This window comes from Rhinopithecus roxellana, chromosome 3 (assembly GCF_007565055.1).
Source record: "Rhinopithecus roxellana isolate Shanxi Qingling chromosome 3, ASM756505v1, whole genome shotgun sequence".
Classification (NCBI taxonomy): Eukaryota; Metazoa; Chordata; class Mammalia; order Primates; family Cercopithecidae; genus Rhinopithecus; species Rhinopithecus roxellana.
The window spans coordinates 26,305,187-26,324,831 of NC_044551.1; the positions used below are offsets into that span (position 1 = coordinate 26,305,187).

Consider the following 19,645-nt stretch of genomic DNA (forward strand, 5'->3'; position numbering starts at 1 on the left):
CTTGAACTCCTGGGCTCAAGTGATCCACTCAACACAGCCTCCCAAAACTGCTGGGATTGCAGGTGTGAGCCACTGTGCCTGGCCTTGGCCCTATGTGTCTTAACTGGAAAGTTTAGCCCATTTACATTTAGTGTAATTAGTGATAAGGAAATGCATTTACTATTTTATTATTTGTTTTCTCTATGTCTTATATATTTTTTTGTCAATTCCTCTGATGCTGTTCTTTATGTCGGGTATTTTCTAGTGTACCATTTTGATCCCCTTCTCATATGTACATATAATTCTCACATTGTATGAATAAATATAACATATCTAAATATAGTAATATAAATCAAAAGTATAAATACATTAATATATTTAAATATGTTATATAAATCTAAATAATATAACTAAAGTATAAATATATTAATATATTTAAATATGTTATCTTTATATAATGTGAGAATTATATGTATATATGAGAATTATATATATAAATAAAATACAGTAAATAATTATATGTGTATTTCGTAGTATTTGCCCTGGGGGTTATAATTAACACTATATATTATAATAATTTAGTTTGAATTAATACCAGTTTAGTTTCAGTGGTATATAAAAACTCTGCTCCTGTATTTGTTGTTACTGACACAAGTTACAGCTTTGTGTATTTTGTGCCAATCAATATAGATTCATCATTACTGTTTAATGTAGTCTTTTAGATCATATAGCAAAGAGGAGGCATTACAAACCAAAGACACATTAATATGCACTTTTATATCTACCTATGTAAATACCAACAATTACTGGTGTCCTTTATTTCTTTTGTGATTTTAAGCCACTGTCTGATGCCTTTACAATTCAGCCTGATGGACTCTATAGCATTTCTTTTAGGGGAAGTCCACCAGTCACAGACTTCCTCAGTTTTTGTTTATCTGGAAAGATCTTAATTTTGCCTTTATTTTTAAAGGGTGGTTTTACCAGATAGAGGATTCTTGGTTGACAGTTTCCTTTCAGCATTTTGAATATGTTGTCCCACTGCCTTCTGGTCTCCAATGTTTCCAGTGAAATATCAGTTGTTAACGTATTGAGTGTCCTTTTCATGAGTTGCATTTTTCTTGCTGCTTTCAGGGTTCTCTCGGTTTTTGTCTTTCAACAATTTGATTATGATGCATCTTTGATGTGGATCTTTTTGCATTTATCCTGCTTGGAATTCATTGAGTTTATGAGCTAGATTAATGTCTTTCATCAGATTTGGATAGTTTTAGCCATTATTTCTTCAAATATTTAAGCCTCTTTCACTCTTTCTTCTTTTGTGACTCCAATTATATGTATGTTTGGTGGTGTTCCACAGGTATGTTCATTTTCCTTCAGTCCACAGACTCGGTAATTTTAATTTTAATTTTAATTTTAATTGACCTATCTTTAGGTTTGCTGATTCTTTCTTCTTTAGAGGTTGATGCTTCTCAAGAGAGAGATATGATTATAAGAGGTGGTAACACACAGCAAGCTTCATTTGGTGGCAGTTGGACAGGATTATATGAGAGGAAAATTCCTTTACAGCATGAAGCTGTGCAGAGACTTACAGTGAGGTAGACCACCACTCAGAAGGGGAGAAGGGCAAGGCAACCCTTCTGGGGTACAGGAGAATTGGAGAGCAGGCTTACCTATCTGGGTGATTTCACTCAGCAGCATGGTGGGATGTGTAAAAAATTGAGTGTGATACTAGCGGGCTCTTGAGCTAATGAGTCTCATCCTTCAGTGAAGAAATAACCTAAGGACCAATACACAGAGGTCATCTTTGGCTCATTTATATAACACTTCTGCTTGCTCTAATCTGTTGAATCTCTGTGGTGAATTTTTAAATGTCAGTAATTGTATAATTTAGTTCTAGAATTTTTATTTGATTTATTTTCATAATTTCTACTTTTTATTAATATTCTCTATTTGGTGAGACATTTCTACTTGGTTCTCATAATTTCCTTTAGTTCTTTGTCCACAATTTTCTTTAAGTCTGTAAGCATGTCTTAAATTGTTGTCTTTGTCTAGTAAATCCAATGTCTGGGTTTCCTCATGGGCAGTTTCTTTTCATTTCCTTTTTTCTTGTGAATGGACCAGCAAACTGTGGCCCTTCACAGGCCAAATCCACTGTCAGTTTTTGTAAATCGTGTTTTATTGGCACATAGTTGTACACGTTCATTTATGTTTTGTGTGCCAATAAGAGTTTATTTGGTTATCTGGCTAGAAAGATGGAGTGTTTCTCAGAGATACAGCCACCTGTGCTGCTGTGTGGTTTTGCATGACTGGAGCTGCTTTTATGATAAAATTAAGAAACAGTAGTGGAGATTCCTTGCTTACTTATTGGACCACAGAGTTCTCTTCACCAATTCTTTTGGCTAGAATGGTGGGTTTACTTTTGGGGTCTGTATTGCAGCTCTGCTACTGACATAGCATTTGAGACATAGCCAATAGGGAGAAAAGAGAAAAGGGGAAGAAAGGAAAACCAAAAATGAAGATTCTTCTCACAATGTCTTGCAGAGGCCCATTTTCCTGGTCCTTTGTCCAGAAAGATAGCTTTTTCTTTGAATTTTTGTTGATATTTACCTCCCGTGCATTTCTGTACAGGGCCACCCTGAGTTCCATGCTAGGGGATTAAGGGGGGGAAAAAAACCCCAGGAAACTCATCTTTGTTATTGGCCATTCTTCAAATTTTGGTATCCTTCCACAATTCATTACTAATTTTTTAGAGTTTTGAAGTAATTGCTTTTAGTATATTGTCCAGATATTTCAGTTGTAATGCCTGCAAGTGAAAGGCTGTAGTGGGCTTAATACATGTTTGCTGGCATGGGAGACAAATTTGCTAGTGACTTTTATGGTTTTTTTATTTTTGGTTTTTTTTTTTTTGAGATGGAGTCTTGCTCTGTTGCACAGGCTGGAATGTAATGGTACGATCTTGGCTCACTGCAACCTCCACGTTCCAGGTTCAAATGATACTCCTGCCTTAGCCTCCTGAATAGCTGGGACTACAGGCATGTGCCACCATGTCTGGCTAATTTTTGTATTTTTAGTAGAGATGGAGTTTCGCCATTTTGGCCAGGCTGGTCTTGAACCTATGACTTCATGGTCCACCTGCCTCGGCCTCCCAATGGGATTACAGGCGTGAGCCACCATGCCCGGCCACTTTTATGATATTCTATACTTCTCACTAGACATGTTGGAGGAAAAGCTGGTTGTGAAGGGAACAGGCAGTTGTTTTCCCAAGGCACAAGATTTAAACATAGTAGAGATTCTAGCTTATATGTCTACAACTTTTGTCCATATAGAGGTAAGTTGTTTCGGTCATAATTATAATTGAAATCGTTTATGTATTACAACAAATCCTTGACTAATAGCCTTTAGTTCAACATCATTTTGTTATAATGTTGATGAGAGAAAAAAAAAAAAAAACAATTCTTAGCCGGGCCCACTGTGTGTGTAGAGTTTGCATGTTCTCCCCATGCCTGCACATGTTTTCTCTGTGTACTCTGGTTTGGTTTCTTCCCACATCGCAAAGCTGTGTACGTTAGGTTGTGTATAAGGTGTGTGCATATGTCTAGATGGTCCCGGTATGAGTGAGTGTAGGTGTGCCCTGTGGTGCATTGGTGCCCTGTCCATTGTTAGTTCCTACCTTGTGCCCTAACCGCTGGTCACCTGCAACCCTGAACTGGGATAATTGGGTAAATAATTATCTTACTTGTTTTTATTAATCTTTTTTAAATGTATAGCTCACATTTATTTCAGTGTTTAATCTTGTGTAATGATTCCTTTAAATTATTATCTTTTATATTCAGTTTTATTTGATTGCCTCAAAAGTATCTTCTTAGAGTTGGTTCAATTCTGGATCCCAGTATGGCCCATACATGGTATTTGTTGATATAGCTTTTAATTTTCCAAGATTTGTTTTGGCTCTCATCCTGACCCTAATCATCTTTTTATGATGTAACTTTTAAAAATTATTTTTTAGAGTAGATGTTATTTTGGAATAATTTTATTTTTATTGTATATATTTAAAATATGTGGTGTTTTGACATGGAATACTTTTAGATTTATAGAAAAATTGCAGTGATAGTACAGAGATTTCCTCTGTACTCCTTATCCAGTGTTGATGAAAGCAGTCAAACTCTGTAAAATATTGGAAGAGATTTACTCTGAGCCACATGTGAGTGATCAGTGGCCTGTGACACAGTCCTCAGGAGATCTGGAGAACATATGCCCCAGGTGGTTGGGCACAACCTAGTTTTGTACATTTTAGGGAGACACGAGACATAAGACATACATTGGTTCGGTCCAGAAAGGAGGGACAGACTCGAAGTCAGGGCTTCCAGGTTATAGGTAGTTAAAAGATAAAAGGTTGCATTCTTTTGGGTCTTTTATCAGCCTTTCACTGAATACATAATTTACACCTGAGGGGGTATAGAGGCATAATCACTTATGCCTTAGTCTGACTCAGAGAACGTGCATTTTTATATAAACAGTCTGGCAGAGGAAGCAATCACATATGCATTTGTCTCAGGTGAGCAGAGGGATGAGGGTGTTCTGTCATCATTTGTCCCACATCTGTGAAGAGAAGCTATCAATTTACATGGTCAGGGTGAAATTCAACAGAATTGCTTTAGGATCAAGATCTTGAGGTCCACAGAGAATTTCCTTGTGGTCAAATTGTGAGGGAAGTACGTAGCTTTTTTTTTTTTTTTTTTAATCCTTGTAGCTATCTCATTTAGGAATAAAATGGGAGGCAGGCTTGCCTGATGCAGTTCCCACCTTGACTTTTGTCTTTGGCTTAGCGATTTTGGGGTCCCGAGACTTATTTTCCTTTCATACCTGTTTGCTTTCCCTGATTTTATTTTCTTCTGACACTGTAGTACATTTGCCAAAACTATGAAATCAGCATTGGTACATTACTATTAGTTAAACTCCAGTCTTTAGGTGGTTTCACCAGTTTTTCCATTAATGTCTTTTTCTGTGCCAAGGATCTAACTGGGTAACATTAGTTGTCATTCTTTCTTAGTCTCCTCTGGATTGTGATACTTTCTGTCTTTTTTTGTTGTTTTTCATGACCTTGAATTTTTTGAGGAGTTTTGATTCAGTATTTTGTAGAATGTCCCACATTTGGTATATATATTTTCTTTATTATTAGATTGGGGTTATGAATATTTTGGAAAAGATACCATAAAGGTTAAGTACCTTTCTTATGATTTACTTTTTTTTTTTTTTTTCTTAAATCACATATGAAAAGTTCTCGTGGCTCCGAGGTCAAACTGTAAAACTTCAGAGTAATCTCAAGTTTATCATTCTTTCTTCCCTAGTCTTTTTTCCCTTCCCAGAAAGGTAAATAGTTTTTTTTTTTTTTAATTAGTTTTTGGTTTATGCTTTCAATTCTTTGTTGTTTTTTTTTTTTTTTTAAATATAAGCAAACACAAAGATGTACATGGACACACATGTCAGTACATGCCTGTTCTCTTCCCCTCCTCTTCTTACAGAAGAGATAACATCAGTTCGTTTTTTGCTCCTGTATCATAGTTTCTCTTTAAGGTGGTCTCTTTCAGTGACTTACAGTAATGGCCACTTTTATTCAAGAAGGTTTTCTTTTTAAAAAGTTAACTTTTTCTAACTATAATAGAAACCTTTTCCTGTGCCTTGAAAATATTTAGCACATATTACATGGTACCATTTTTTATTCACAGATATTTTCCAATTTGTCCCTGGACGAGCGTTGCCTTTCTGCATCATTGGTTTGCAAGTACTGGCGTGACCTTTGTTTAGACTTCCAGTTTTGGAAGCAGCTGGATCTTAGTAGTCGTCAGCAGGTATGGAATTGAATTCTAAGTAACACTCATATGACCTACTCAAAAAATATCTTTATTCCTCTTCAGAAATCTTTACTTTCTTCTTGTTTTTTAAGATAGTTCAAATGACTGTCATCTACAGTTTCGTGTTTTTGTAGTTTTTTGTGTATGTGATTTCAAGTTAAAGCTAGATTCTCATAGTAAACAAGATGGTTTTTCATGTAGATCGGTAATTTAGGGTTGCTTTTTAATTCTTTTTGTCTTTGTCTCTTTTCATTACCTTTTCAAAAAGTTATTAAACTTCTTTCTGTGGGAGATCATATTACAAATAGTTTAATAGTAGAAAATGATGGCGAACATTTCTGTAGCACTGCCTCTGTGCTGTGTACTATTCTGAGGACTTTATACATATTAATTCATTTGATACACCCAACAACTCTGTGAGTATATACTATTATTTTTTCTGTTTTACAGATGAAGAAATGGAAGTAAAATGGGCTAAAATAACCTTTTTTTTCCTTAACTTTCCTTTTGGTGGACTTTCTAGGCTTCCTGTTGCTTAGCTGCTTAATATGTTTATTATATAGGGGCATAAATTAGGAAAAAAGAGTTTGTAGTGTTTATTGCAAACAGTTTTTTGGACTTGTTAGATTCCATTTTTAAAACTTGATGACATTTGGCATTAGAAGTTTGTAAAAATATCAATAAGAATAGCATTTTATTGAAGTACTAAACCTGGTCTAAGTTCTGCCATGGTATATTACTACTGGTGTGCTGATAAATGTTTAGCAACTGGCTTTAAAAAAAGCCCTGATTTGTAATATTTGCCAATTTCTATTACATAAATACTCCCACCATGACCAATGTCAAGCTACACGTTATGCCATTGAATACAGATTTGGAAAGAGGGGCACACTATAAACTCTTGTGAGTTGCTACAAGCCAGCTCCAGCACACTGGTAGTGTATGTGTTTGTGTGTGTGTAACACACACTTTAACCCAGTTAAGCAAGCTCACGAGGATTTGTGTATAAGTTGTTCCCTTTTTGTTTTTCTGCTTCATTGGTAAGAGATTAAAACAATTAAGATAATTGTTATTTACCTGCTTGGGTTCATGATATTTATGTCCAAGGAGAATGGTGAGGGAGTTAGTTGTGGGCAGTAGAATGGAGAGCAGATATGTGTAAAGCAATCTATTGGCTTGCTACATCATTGCTCTTGAATGTTTGAGTTATTTATTATGAACTCAGACTAAGAATAGCTTCCTCTCCCACCCCCAACCCCCTCCCCACCCAGCCCGCTGCTGGTAGTAAGGTGTGGAGATGAAAAAGTAAAAAATGAAAGGAGAGGTATGTCAGAGTTTTAACTTTTCTGAGAACTGTGTTTATGTTGTTTCCAACAAGTGTAAACAAAGATAGTTTTATCTTTGGCTTTTACTCCAAGTGCTGCTTAACAGTGTAGTTCTTTCCTTCTATTCTAAATTTCATTTCCATTTTCTGTCTCCATTATTTTTACTGAAAGGACTTAATAACGTTAACTTTGTTTTGTATTTTGGAAATGTGGTGATTGGTCACAGAATATATACAGGCTAGTTTTAAAACAAAAATTCAGATGACCATCTGAGTTTTTCACTAGATGAATTGAGTCTTCTGTGAAAAGCTTTTTGATGTGGACATTTCTATATAGTCTTTGGTGTTTTGATATGCAAAATAGTATATTTTCTAACCTATGAATTATATGTGAGGTACTGTTTCTCATAGAAACAGTAAAAGATTAAAAAACTTATGTGCTGTGGTATCTGATATCAAGTATAAAAGTAAAGATTCATATAACATTATTAGTGATGTATACTATTTCATGGGTTACAAATGGAAAGTGAAATATTGAAAATCTCAATATAGTTTTGTTTGTGGTGAGTTTTTGCTGAATTTGAATTTTCCCACTAAGGATAGGTTTTTAGGCTTTTAACGAAATGAATACATATCCTTTGTTGGTGTTTTCTGATACCACTTCTGACATCAAGTATGTGGAGTTTTTCCACACTAACAAATAATTTTCTGACACTAACTGGTTGTACAACAATTTAATTCAGCTAATTCCCAGAGGTATCATTGAGTTTAAGGGCTCAGTCCCACAAGACTATCTACACTTCAGATGTCAGTTGCAAGTCCCAGAAGCCACCTGAACTTCTCAGTGACAAATTATAAACTTGTGAGTTCCCTTAATTTCTTTCTCGGTTTTTTAATTAGCCACAACTATTCACAGAATTGTGGAAAATACTTATTATATTTACTGGTTTATTTTAAAAGATATAGCATGTAGCTCAGGGCCAGCCAACTGGAAGAGATGCAGAAGGCAGGGTATGGAATATATCTCCCTCTCAGCACTGTGATGTGTTTACCATCTGAATCTCTGTCATTTGAGTTTCTATAACCCAATTTCCAGCTTCCCTCCTCTCCTGTAAGTAGTGCTGAAAGTTATCACCCTTTAATCAAGGGTTTAGTTTTTCTGGTAAAAACTAAACCCTTCAGTCCCCATCCTGAAGCCATCTAGGCCTCCTACTCTAAGTCACTTCATTAGTATGAACTCAGGTATGGTCTAAAGGACTTGTTATGAATAACTAAAGAAATTCTATTGCTTAGGAAATTCCAAGAGTTTTGGGAAATCTGTGGCAAGAATTTGGAACAAAGACCAAATACAATATTTTTGTTATAGCAAATTCTTGTTATGCTTCAATATTAAGGTGGCTTCTCTTTTGATTGTATTGTTCATGCTGTAATCTAATTAGTATATTGTTTATTGTGGAACATTTAAAGAATGGAAAATAAGTTTTTATTTGTAGCAAAAGTTTAAATTTATTGCTTTTTCTCTTCCAGGTCACTGATGAATTATTGGAAAAAATTGCATCAAGAAGTCAGAATATAATTGAAATCAACATTTCTGATTGTCGCAGTATGTCTGATACTGGCGTATGTGTTCTAGCATTTAAATGTCCTGGACTTCTTAGGTATACAGCCTACAGGTGTAAACAACTTTCTGACACCTCTATTATTGCGGTTGCCTCTCACTGTCCTTTACTTCAGAAAGTGCATGTAGGCAACCAGGACAAACTTACTGATGAAGGACTCAAGCAGGTAAATTTTAGCATTTATAAAGCGATTTTACTTGAATTGATTCAAAATGTTTTCTAGCAACAACATTTTAAATGGTTATGTTAAAAATAATTCCCAGAGACTCAAGTGAGTCGTCTTTTTTACCTATTAATGAATATTTGTTTAGATTAGTTAACTAGAGTGCCATGGTTATAATCAGTAAATTAACTGCTATGTTTTATAGTGAGAGCCTGAACTTCTGTGACCAGCCATTTTATAAATGTATGCTTTTGTTACTTAAATTGTTTTACCACATTTTGCTTTGGGCAACTGCGTAGTTTGGGTCAGCATGAGGTTTTAGAAATTAACTTTTAATTCCCCTTTTATTATACTAGATGACATACATGCTTAAATATCTAAATGTTGAAGGGATAAATGGAAGTCCAAATTGAAGATTATGAAAGTTAGAACAAAGGGCTAATTACCTGTATTTGGTACAATAAGGGGTTAAAAATAGTATTATGCATACTTTCTGTTAATTACACTTCCTTTGGAAATGGCATTTAAGGTTTCTTGGCTCAGAGTGGATTATTTATTCAACAGATGAATATCCTTAAATTTAAACCTTATATATTAATTAACTGAAAGCTTGGTATGAGAAGAAATTTGGGAAGACTCTATCCTAAATAGTGAGTACTGAGTGTGTCAGTACAACTTATATATTAAGAATGTTACCAACTTATAAGGGAGCCTATTTTGTTTGCAAAGGCATATTGTGTAAAAAGACTTACTTGTTTTAATATTTTTCTTGATTCATTTCTGCTATGTACAGGATTATTTACTAGCAAAGCATTTCATGAAGTTCTTAAACATATTAAATTTTTTATGAAGAAATATATATTTTGTGTATATAGCAAGATTTTATTTACTTTGATGGAAATTTCTCAGCAATTTATCTTTCACCATGAAACATTTCAAAAAGGTGTATGTATTTATTAAGAACTGGAATAAATCTATTTCATATTTAATTCTGATATAACACAAATAGGTAATAGTTTAGCAGACTTCTTAGGGTATACCTAATAATTTTTGTGAAAAAGAATAAGATTGTAGTCATGGTTGAAGTAGAGAAGGAGCAAAATTTAATATGCCAATCAAGTATTATGAATTTATCTTATATTTACAACTTTGAGAGTAATCATGTAAATCTTCCCTAGAATGTGAGGTGTTTTGGAGCCTGTTACTTAGATGTTTCCTTCAGATATTTATGGTTTCTGAATTATGAATTAGTTACATGTGAGGTAATATTCTGATGAAAGTAGCAAAACAATGAAATTTTTTTCCCCTTAGGTAGTTTTCTTCGTAAGTAATCATGTAGGATCTCATTGCAGTGTAGAGAATATTTTCCTATACTTAAGACTGCTGTAGCAGGGTATGTTTGATTTCATAATAGACTCTTTCCTCTGATGCAATAGTGTTATAGGTATAGTAGAAAGAGAATGGCTTTCATATATACATGAAATAGAAATTAAGTTTTATGAAACAATACATATCCTTATGTGCAATGCACATTGCTATTATCTATTCTGTTCTATTATGTTAAATGTTGGCCTTGACCCACTTACTAAATTAATGTTATGACCTAGTGATATTTCATAAATCCAACTATGGATTTGTATTATGGTTTTAATAAACTAACAATGTTATGTTAAAATGTATGATAGAGTTACAAAAGCCAAAGAGGGAACTGGCCATAATTGATGACTTTTTTATTTTTTCTTGAACTCATTAATTTAGCAATTGACTGAATTGTTGATTTTACAGATTCAGTTGTTGCAGGATTCTGTTTTTTTCCTCTTCTGTCAGTAAAAATTGACAAATGTTTTAGAATGATATATGTAAATTTTATTGATAATTTCTTTAAAATATATTTTCTTTATAACTGCTATAATTTTGATTGACTTTAGCAGATACCAAATATGTGTGCCTTTTGAATTCTGTCAGTTTGTTTACAAAAAGAGTTGCTTAAAGCATTTCAATTAGGAGCTCTAATAGATGTAGACTCTAATGTTTTAAATATCGGATTCTACTTAACTATATTTCTTAAACATGGTGAAGCACCTAAAAAAGTCAGGCTGGTTTTGGCTAAATACTATCCTTTTTGTGAAATACCACCCTGAAATATTTATATTTTTATTTTCGTAATAGTTACTCAAAATAATTTAACCAGTGGAATGTGTTTCTATTATATATATGTATCTTTTAAAACTACAATCATGTATCTAGGGGAAAAATCTATTTAGGAATAAGAGGCTGTTTCAATTTTCTGAAGTTTTGTTATCATCTAGCACTTGCCAGCAAACAAATGATAATTGTAGTCAAAGTATTAAAATGTATCTAAGAAATAGGCCGGGCGCAGTGGCTCAAGCCTGTAATCCCAGCACTTTGGGAGGCCGAGACGGGTGGATCACGAGGTCAGGAGATCGAGACCTTCCTGGCTAACACGGTGAAACCCCGTCTCTACTAAAAAATACAAAAAAATTAGCTGGGCGAGGTGGCGGGCGCCTGTAGTCCCAGCTACTTGGGAGGCTGAGGCAGGAGAATGGCGTGAACCCGGGAGGCGGAGCTTGCAGTGAGCTGAGATCTGGCCACAGCACTCCAGCCTGGGCTGCAGAGTGAGACTCCGTCTCAAAAAAAAAAAAAAAAAAAAGAAAAGAAAAAGAAATAGAAATTGTATACATTAAGTTACTATTTTATGTGACTTAATTATATGCAGTTTTAGCAATTTAACATTCCAACTCATGGTGAGCAGTAGAAATTTCTGGAAATAAGTCACTGTAGGCTTTTTTCAGAAAAAATGGTACAAAAATAATAAATGTTACATTAGTAAATTTTGAAATCTGGCTATACTATCAATTTTTAGGTCTTTAAAAATAACTATGTAGAGTAGTATCAGGAAAATGTTGGAGCAAGCAGCTTCAAAACCCTACCTCTCCATAAAAGCATTGAAAAACAAGCCTAAACTATCAGATCCAACTTTGTTAGAACTCTGGAAACGTCAAAGGTTTATAGTAACCAAAGAAATGCTGAGACAATGTTACTATGTCTCAGGTGGAAAGGTGGAAGGAATACTTTGTGGCTTTTTTACTTGCCTGTGCCTCACCCCTTCCCCAGCTTGGCAACAGTCTTGAATATGACAGTCCACATTCCCAGTGTGGGGCTCAGATCCCTGGTTCCAGAGGGAGCAGAGCAGACCTTATTTGCAGATTATTTGTTTGTCTGATCAGCCTACCTGAGAGCTATTTGAAGGGCTGATGCAGGTGCTTATATATCTGTTTTACCTAATTTAGAACACAGTCAGGGAAGAAAATTGTGGACATTGGTTGAGCACATTATAAAGCAAATGAAAAAAAACTTGCTTTTGGGCAAGCTTCTTTGGGCAATAGATTATGGTGAGACATACAATTGACCTAGGAAAAAGAGCCTGGGAGAGAGTTTGTTTTTATTTTTGTTTTGAAATTATGACAATCAGCCTCAGTGTACAGAAGGGAATTGAGAAAGCTGCATGCATGCCCAGGGCAGGACACATGTTCAGGAAAGACCTAAGAAGACCATAAAGTTTATCACTGTGTGCTTGCTAGACCCAGTACAAGCAGGAAGTAAAGGCCACGGCAGAGTTGTGAATGGTATGGCTAAGTCTTAAAGGAATATCCCAGCACAGAGCCAGTCTGCAAAGACTAGGATAAGTGCTTTTGTTTTTTGTTTTAGTTTTGTTTTTAAGCTTTGGCATCCAAGGAAATCTCTTTCAAAATACTGGCTGAATGCAAGCTAAGCCTTGATTAATCAAAAGCAGTGAAGCGTGGGGAGGTGGGGAGAATCTAATTTCCCAAGTTACCACATTATAATCTAATGTTTTAATATTTAGTTTTCAACAAGAAATTACAAGGCATGTGAAGAAAAAAGTATTGCCCATTAAAACAAAAAAGAATAAATAGAACCCATTCTTGAGGAAGCGTGGACATTGGATTTACTAGATAAAGATTTTAAATCCATTATCTGAAATATGCTCAAAGACATAAAGGAAACCATGGCCAAAGAACTGAAGGAAATTAGGAAAATAGTGTATGAACAAATTGAGAATATCAATGAAGAGCTAGAAATTATGGAAAAAAAACAAATAGAAATTTTGGAGCTGAGAAGTACCATAACTGAAATAAAAAATTTACCAGAGGGATTCAAGAGCTGATGTGAGCAGGTAGAAGAAAGAATAAATGAACCTGAAGATAGGACAATTGAATTTATTGAGTCTAAGAAACAGTAAAAAGAGTGAAGAAAAGTTAGTAGAGCCTAAGAGATGGGTGGGACATCCATCAAGCAGAAGAGCATTCACATTTTAGTAATTCCAGAAGGAAAGGAGAAATAAAAGGGGCAAGAAGAATATTTGCAGAAATAATGACCCAAAATTCCAAAATTTGGTGGAAGGTATGCATCTATACATTCAAGAAACTCAACAAACTGGGGTAGGATAATGTCAAAAAGATACAAACTGAGACACATTATAGTCTAATGTCAGTAGTCAAAGACAGAATCTTGAAAGCAGCAAAAGATAAGTGACTCATCACATACAAGCACTTCTCAATAAGATTTACAACTGTTTTATCATCAGAAACTATGGAAGCCAGAAAGCTGTGGGCTAACAATATTTAAAGTGTCAAAAGAAAAAAAAGTCAAGCAAAAATTCTATATCTGTCAAAACTATTAAAGAATAGGGGGCCACTCAGGGGGACATTAAGATATTTTCAGATAAGCAAAAGCTACAGGAGTTTGTTACTAATAGATCTGCCCTACAAGAAATGCTCCTGGGAGTCCTCCAGGCTGAAATAAGATACTACATGGTAAATGAAAGCCACATGAAGAATAAAGAAAACTGATAAAAGTAACTACATAGAGGTTGAAAGGATGGAAAAAGATATTCCACACCAGAAGAGAGCTAGAATAGCTGTTTTATTATCAAAAAAAAAAAAAAAAAAAAAAATCAGATTTTAAGTCCAAAGGGATCCAAGAGACAAAGAGAATTATTATATATTGATAAATATATAATATTAATCTGTCAGGAAGATAGAGCAATTATAACCACGTATGTACCTAACAACAGAATCCCTAAAATATATATAGCAAAAATTGAAAGACTTGGAGAGAAGAATAGACAGTTGTACATTAATCATTTGAGACTTAAGTAATTGACTTTCGATAGTGAATAGCACAACTAGGAAGGAGATTAACAAAGAAATAGAGGATGAACAGTACCATGAACCCATTGCACCCAGCAGATATGTACAGTACACTCAAGAACAGAAGAATACACATTCTTCTCAAGTGCACATGGAACAGTCTCACAAATAGACCGTATGTTTGATCACAAAACAAGTTTTATACATTTAAAAAAGATTGAAATCATTCAGTGTGTCTTCCCTAACCATAATGGAATGAATCTGGAAATCAATAATAGAAAGAAAATTGGAAAATACTCAGATATGCAGAAATTAAATAACAGAGCCTTGCAAAACCAATGGATTATAGAAGAAATTACAAAGGAAATTAGAAAATATCTTGAGATGAGTGAAAATGAAAGCACAACATTCCAAAACTCAAGGGATGTAGCAAAAGCAGTGCTCAGAGGGCAGTTTATAGCTGTAAAAGCTTACATTAAAAAAGAAGATCTGAAAGCAGTAATCAAAGCGTACACCTTGAGAAAGAAGAGCAGACTAAACCCAAAGTTCGTGGAGGGAAGGAAATAATGATCACAGCAGAGATAAACATGATAGAGGACAGAAAAGCTATGGAAAAAAAATTATTGAAAACCAAACTAGGTTCTTTGAAAAGATTTGAAAAAACCCTGACAAAACTTTTAACTAGATTGACTAAGAAAAAACTACTCAAATTGGTAAATCATAAATGAAAGAGTAGACATTACCACTGACTTTATAGAAATAAAAGGATTGTGTGAGAAAACTATGAATAACTGTATACCAACAAATTGGATAGCCTAGATGAAATGGAAAAATTTCTAGAGATACAGAAACCAGAAAAACTGACCCAAGAAGTAGAAATTCTGAGTTCCAGCTACTTAGGAGCCTGAGGCAGGAGGATTCTTGAGCCCAGGAGGTTGAGGCTATATTCACTGCACTCCAGCTAGGGCAATATAGCAAGATTCTGTCTCTTAACAAAAAAAGAAAAAGGTAGAAAATCAGAATATATTTATAAAAAAATAAGGAAATTGAATTAGTTAAAAAAAATTTCCTATCAAGAAAGACTAAGGACCATAGCTTTAGTGATGAATGTTTTCAAATATTTAAAGAAGAATTAGCACCAGTCCTTCTCAAACTGTTTCAAAAAAAATTGAAGAGGAGGCAAAACTTCCTAACTTATTCTGTGGGGTCAGCATTATCTTGATTCTGAAGCCAGCGCAAGACCCTACAAAAATGAAACTACAGAACAAACAGAAAACAACTACAGACAAGTATCTCTAATGAGTATGTAAAAATCTTCAAAATGCTAGCACACTGAATTCAGCCCCAGATTAAATGGATTTGACATCATGACCTACTATGATCTATCCGAGTAGTACAAGGGTGGCTCAACATACAAATATCGATCGATGTAATATATCACATAAAGAGAATGAAAGGAAAAAAAAATCATCTTAATTGGTGTGCAAAAGCATTTGGTGAAATAAGCAGCCTTTCTTGAAAAAACAAAACAAAACAACCTATCAAACTAGGAATAGAGTGATGCTTCCTCAACACAATAAAGACCATATGTGACAAACCCACAGCTGACATATTCAGTGATAAAAGATGGACAACTTTTCCCTTAAGATCAAGAATAAGACAAGTATGCCTGCTTTTGGCAATCCTGTTTTACATTGTGCTGGAAGTTCTAAGGAGCAATTTGGCAAGAAAAAGAAATAAAATGCTTCCAAATTGGAAAGGAAGAAGTAAAACTATTTCTATTTGAAGATGACATTATTTTATGAATGGAAAACCCTAAGGAAACCACAAAAAACTCGTTTGAACTAATAAATGATTTCAGCAGAGTGCCAGGATACACAATCAAGATACCATAAATCAGTTGTATTTCTGCACACCCAAAAGAAATAGAATCCAAACGATTTCATTTACAACAGCATCCAAAACTATAAATTTCCCTTTAAACACTGCTTTTGCTGTATCTCATAAATTTTGATATTTTTATTTTTATTTTCATTTAGTTCAAAATATTTTAAAATTTCTTCTGAAGTTTCTTCTTTGACCCATGTGTTATTAAGAAACGTGTTGTTCATGTATACCTGTGTAACAAACCTGCACGTTGTGCACATGTACCCTAGAACTTAAAGTATTATTTTTAAAAAAGTGTTATTTAAATCTCTAAGTGTTTTGGGAGTATTTTTGTCATTTTCCTGTAATTGATTTTTATTTTATTTCTATTGTAGTCTGAGAGCAGACATTGTATAATTTTTATTCTTTTAAATTTGCGAATGTGTGTCTTGTGGCCTGGAATGCGGTCTATCTTGGTGAATATTCCATGTGAGTTAGAGAAGAATGTGTATTCTACTACTGGATGAAGTGGTCTCTAGATGTCCATTATATCCAGTCAATTAATGGTTTTATTGAGTTGAACTATGTCTTTACTAATTTTCTGCCTGTTGAATCTTTCCATTTCAGATAGAAGGATATTGAGGTCTCTAACAGTGAATTTATCCATTTTACCTTGTAGTTCTAACAGTTTTTGCTTCACGTATTTTGACACTCTTTTGTGAGATGAATACATGTTAAGGATTATTATGTCTTCCTGGAGTATTGTCCCTTTTATCATTATGTATGTCCCTCTTTATCCCTGATAACTTTTCTTCTTCTGAAGTCTGCTCTGTCTGAAGTTATTATAGCTATTCTCAGTTTTATTTTAGTTAATAATTGTAATTCTTCTTTAAGCATTTCTGAAGGATTGCTTTTAAGTACTTTTTCTCTCAGTTTACAGCTCTCTTAATTTGCAGTTTTATTCACTGTCCAGATCACTTTTGAATTCATTGAAATTTTGAAATTTTGTTTGCTGCCTAATTTTTGTGAATACTCTTTTGACTTTCAAAAGCCTTTTAAAAGAGGAGTTTTGGGTTCATTTCAAAATTGAGAAATTTTGCATATTTCCTACATACTCCTATTGCTCACATGCATAGCCCCTCTCATTATCAGTATCCCCCACCGGAGTGATACATTTATTATAATTGATAAATCTTCATTGATATATATATCATTATTTCCAAAGCCCATAATTTATGTTAGGGTTCACTCTTGGTATTGTACATTCTATGAGTTTGGATAATATATAATGACATGTATCTACCATTATAGATACAGTATAGAGTATTTTCGCTGCTCTAAAAATCCTCTGTGTTCTGCCTATTTATTCACTCCTCCCCTCTAACTCCTGGCAGCCCCTAATGTTTTTATTGTCTTTGTAAACTCTTGCAAAATGTTTATGATTCTAATTGGAACCATGTAGTATGTAACCCCTTTAGATTGGATTCATTCACTTAGTAGTATGCAGTTAAGGTTCTTGCATGTCTTTTCATAGCTCATTTATTTTTAGCAATGAATAATATCCTATTGCCTGTTATGTACCACAAGTTTGTCCATTCAAATACTGAAGGACATTTTGGGCATGTCCAAGTTCTGGTAATTATAAATAAAACTACTATAAACTTCTGTGTGTAGGTTTTTGCATGGGCATAATTTTTCAACTTTTTTAGGTAAAAACCAAAGTGCATGATTGCTGGATCATGTGGTAAGAGTCTTCAGCTATAATAATGAATTCATTTATTTCTCCTTCTAGGATCTGTCATTTTTTACTTCACATAGTCTGATGCTCTGTTGTTAGGTACATATGCTTTAAAGATTTCTAAGTTTTTTTTGGAGTGTTGACTCCTTTATCATTATATCATGTCCCCCTTTATCGCTGATAACATTCTTTGCTTTGAAGCCTGCTCTGTCTGAAATTAATATAGCTACTTCTGCTTTCTTTTGATTAGTATTAATATGGCATATCTTTCTTCATTCATTTACTTTTAATTTATATATTTCTGTCTATTTAAAGTAGATTTCTTGTAGACAATGTGGAGTCGAGTCTTGTTTTTTGATCCATTTTGACAATCTGTCTTTTAATTGGTAATTTTAGACCACTGATGTTTAAAGAGATTATTTCTGTAGTTGAATTAATATCTACCATATCTGTTAATGTTTACTATTTGCTCCCCTAGTCCTTTGCTAATATTTTTGTCTTCCATGATTTTTCTGCCTTTTGTGGTTTTAATTGAGCATTTTAATGATTCATTTTTCTCTGTTTCTTAGCAATCAATCATAGTTGGTTTTATTCTTTTACTTTTTAAAGTGGTTATCCTAGAATTCACAATATACATTTACAACCAATTCAAATCCACTTTCAGATAACTTTGTACTGCATCACAGGTAGTGAAAATATCTTTTTTTTTTTTTTTTTTTTTTTTTTTTTTTTTTTTTTTTTTTTTTTTTTTTTTTTTTTTTTTTTTTTTTTTTTTTTTTTTTTTTTTTGAGACGGAGTCTTGCTCTGCCACCCAGGCTGGAGTGCAGTGGCCGGATCTCAGCTCACTGCAAGCTCCGCCTCCCGGGTTCACGCCATTCTCCTGTCTCAGCCTCCCGAGTAGCTGGGACTACAGGCGCCCGCCTCGTCGCCCGGCTAGTTTTTTGTATTTTTTAGTAGAGACGGGGTTTCACCGTATTAGCCAGGATGGTCTCGATCTCCTGACCTCGTGATCCGCCCGTCTCGGCCTCCCAAAGTGCTGGGATTACAGGCTTGAGCCACCGCGCCCGGCCGAAAATATCTTATAATAACAATATATTTTAAAATTTTCTGGCTGGGTGCAGTGGCTCATGCCTGAAATTCCAGCACTTTGGGAGGCTGAGGCAGGTGGATTACTTGAGGTCAGGAGTTCGAGACCAGCCTGGCCAACACGGCAAAACCCCATCTCTACTAAAAATACAAAAATTAGCCAGGTGTGGTGGTGCACGGCTGTAATTCCAACTATTCAGGAGGCTGAGGCACAAGAATTGCTTGAACCTGAGAGGCGGAGGTTGCAGTGAGCCAAGATCAAGCCACTGTACTCCAGACTAGGGATAGAATGAGACTGTCTCAAAAATAAATAAATAAATAAAGTTTTTCATCCCTTATATTATTGATACTATTTATTTCCCTTATATATATGCATATATATGTATGTATATGATGAAATACATCATTATTATTTTGAGCAAATTGTTATCTGCTAGCTTAATTAAGAATAAGGAAAATAAATGTTTTTATTTTACCTTCATTAGTCTTTCTCTGATGCATTGTTTCTTTGTATAGATTCAAGTTTCTGACCTGTCTCATTTTCCTTGTTTCTGAAAAACTTCTTTTATTGTTTCTTGTGAGGCTGGTCTAGTGGCAATAAATTCCCTCATTTTTTGTTTGAGAAAGTCTTTATTTCTCCTTCACTTTTGAAAGATAATTTCACAGGCTATAGAATTCTACGTTGGTGGGTTTTTTTTCCACTCAAAACTTGAAATATTTAACTCTACTTTCTTCTTGATTGCATGATTTCTAAGGAAAAGTTAGATATAATTTTATTTTTGCCCCTCTGTAGGTAAGGTGTTTTTATCCTCTGGCTTCTTTCTAGATT

General features: G+C 34.3%; 1 protein-coding gene across 4 annotated transcripts in view; it reads left to right on the plus strand.

Moving 5' to 3' along the window:
• Positions 1 to 19,645, plus strand: part of FBXL17 (F-box and leucine rich repeat protein 17) — a 555,353-nt gene that overhangs the window by 8,714 nt on the left and 526,994 nt on the right. For all 4 annotated transcript variants that reach the window (XM_030927142.1, XM_030927140.1, XM_030927141.1 and 1 more), the window contains exons 2-3: positions 5,703 to 5,825; positions 8,680 to 8,937. In XM_030927142.1, the coding sequence (XP_030783002.1) occupies positions 5,703 to 5,825; positions 8,680 to 8,937 (381 nt within the window). The remainder of the gene's footprint in view (positions 1 to 5,702; positions 5,826 to 8,679; positions 8,938 to 19,645) is intronic.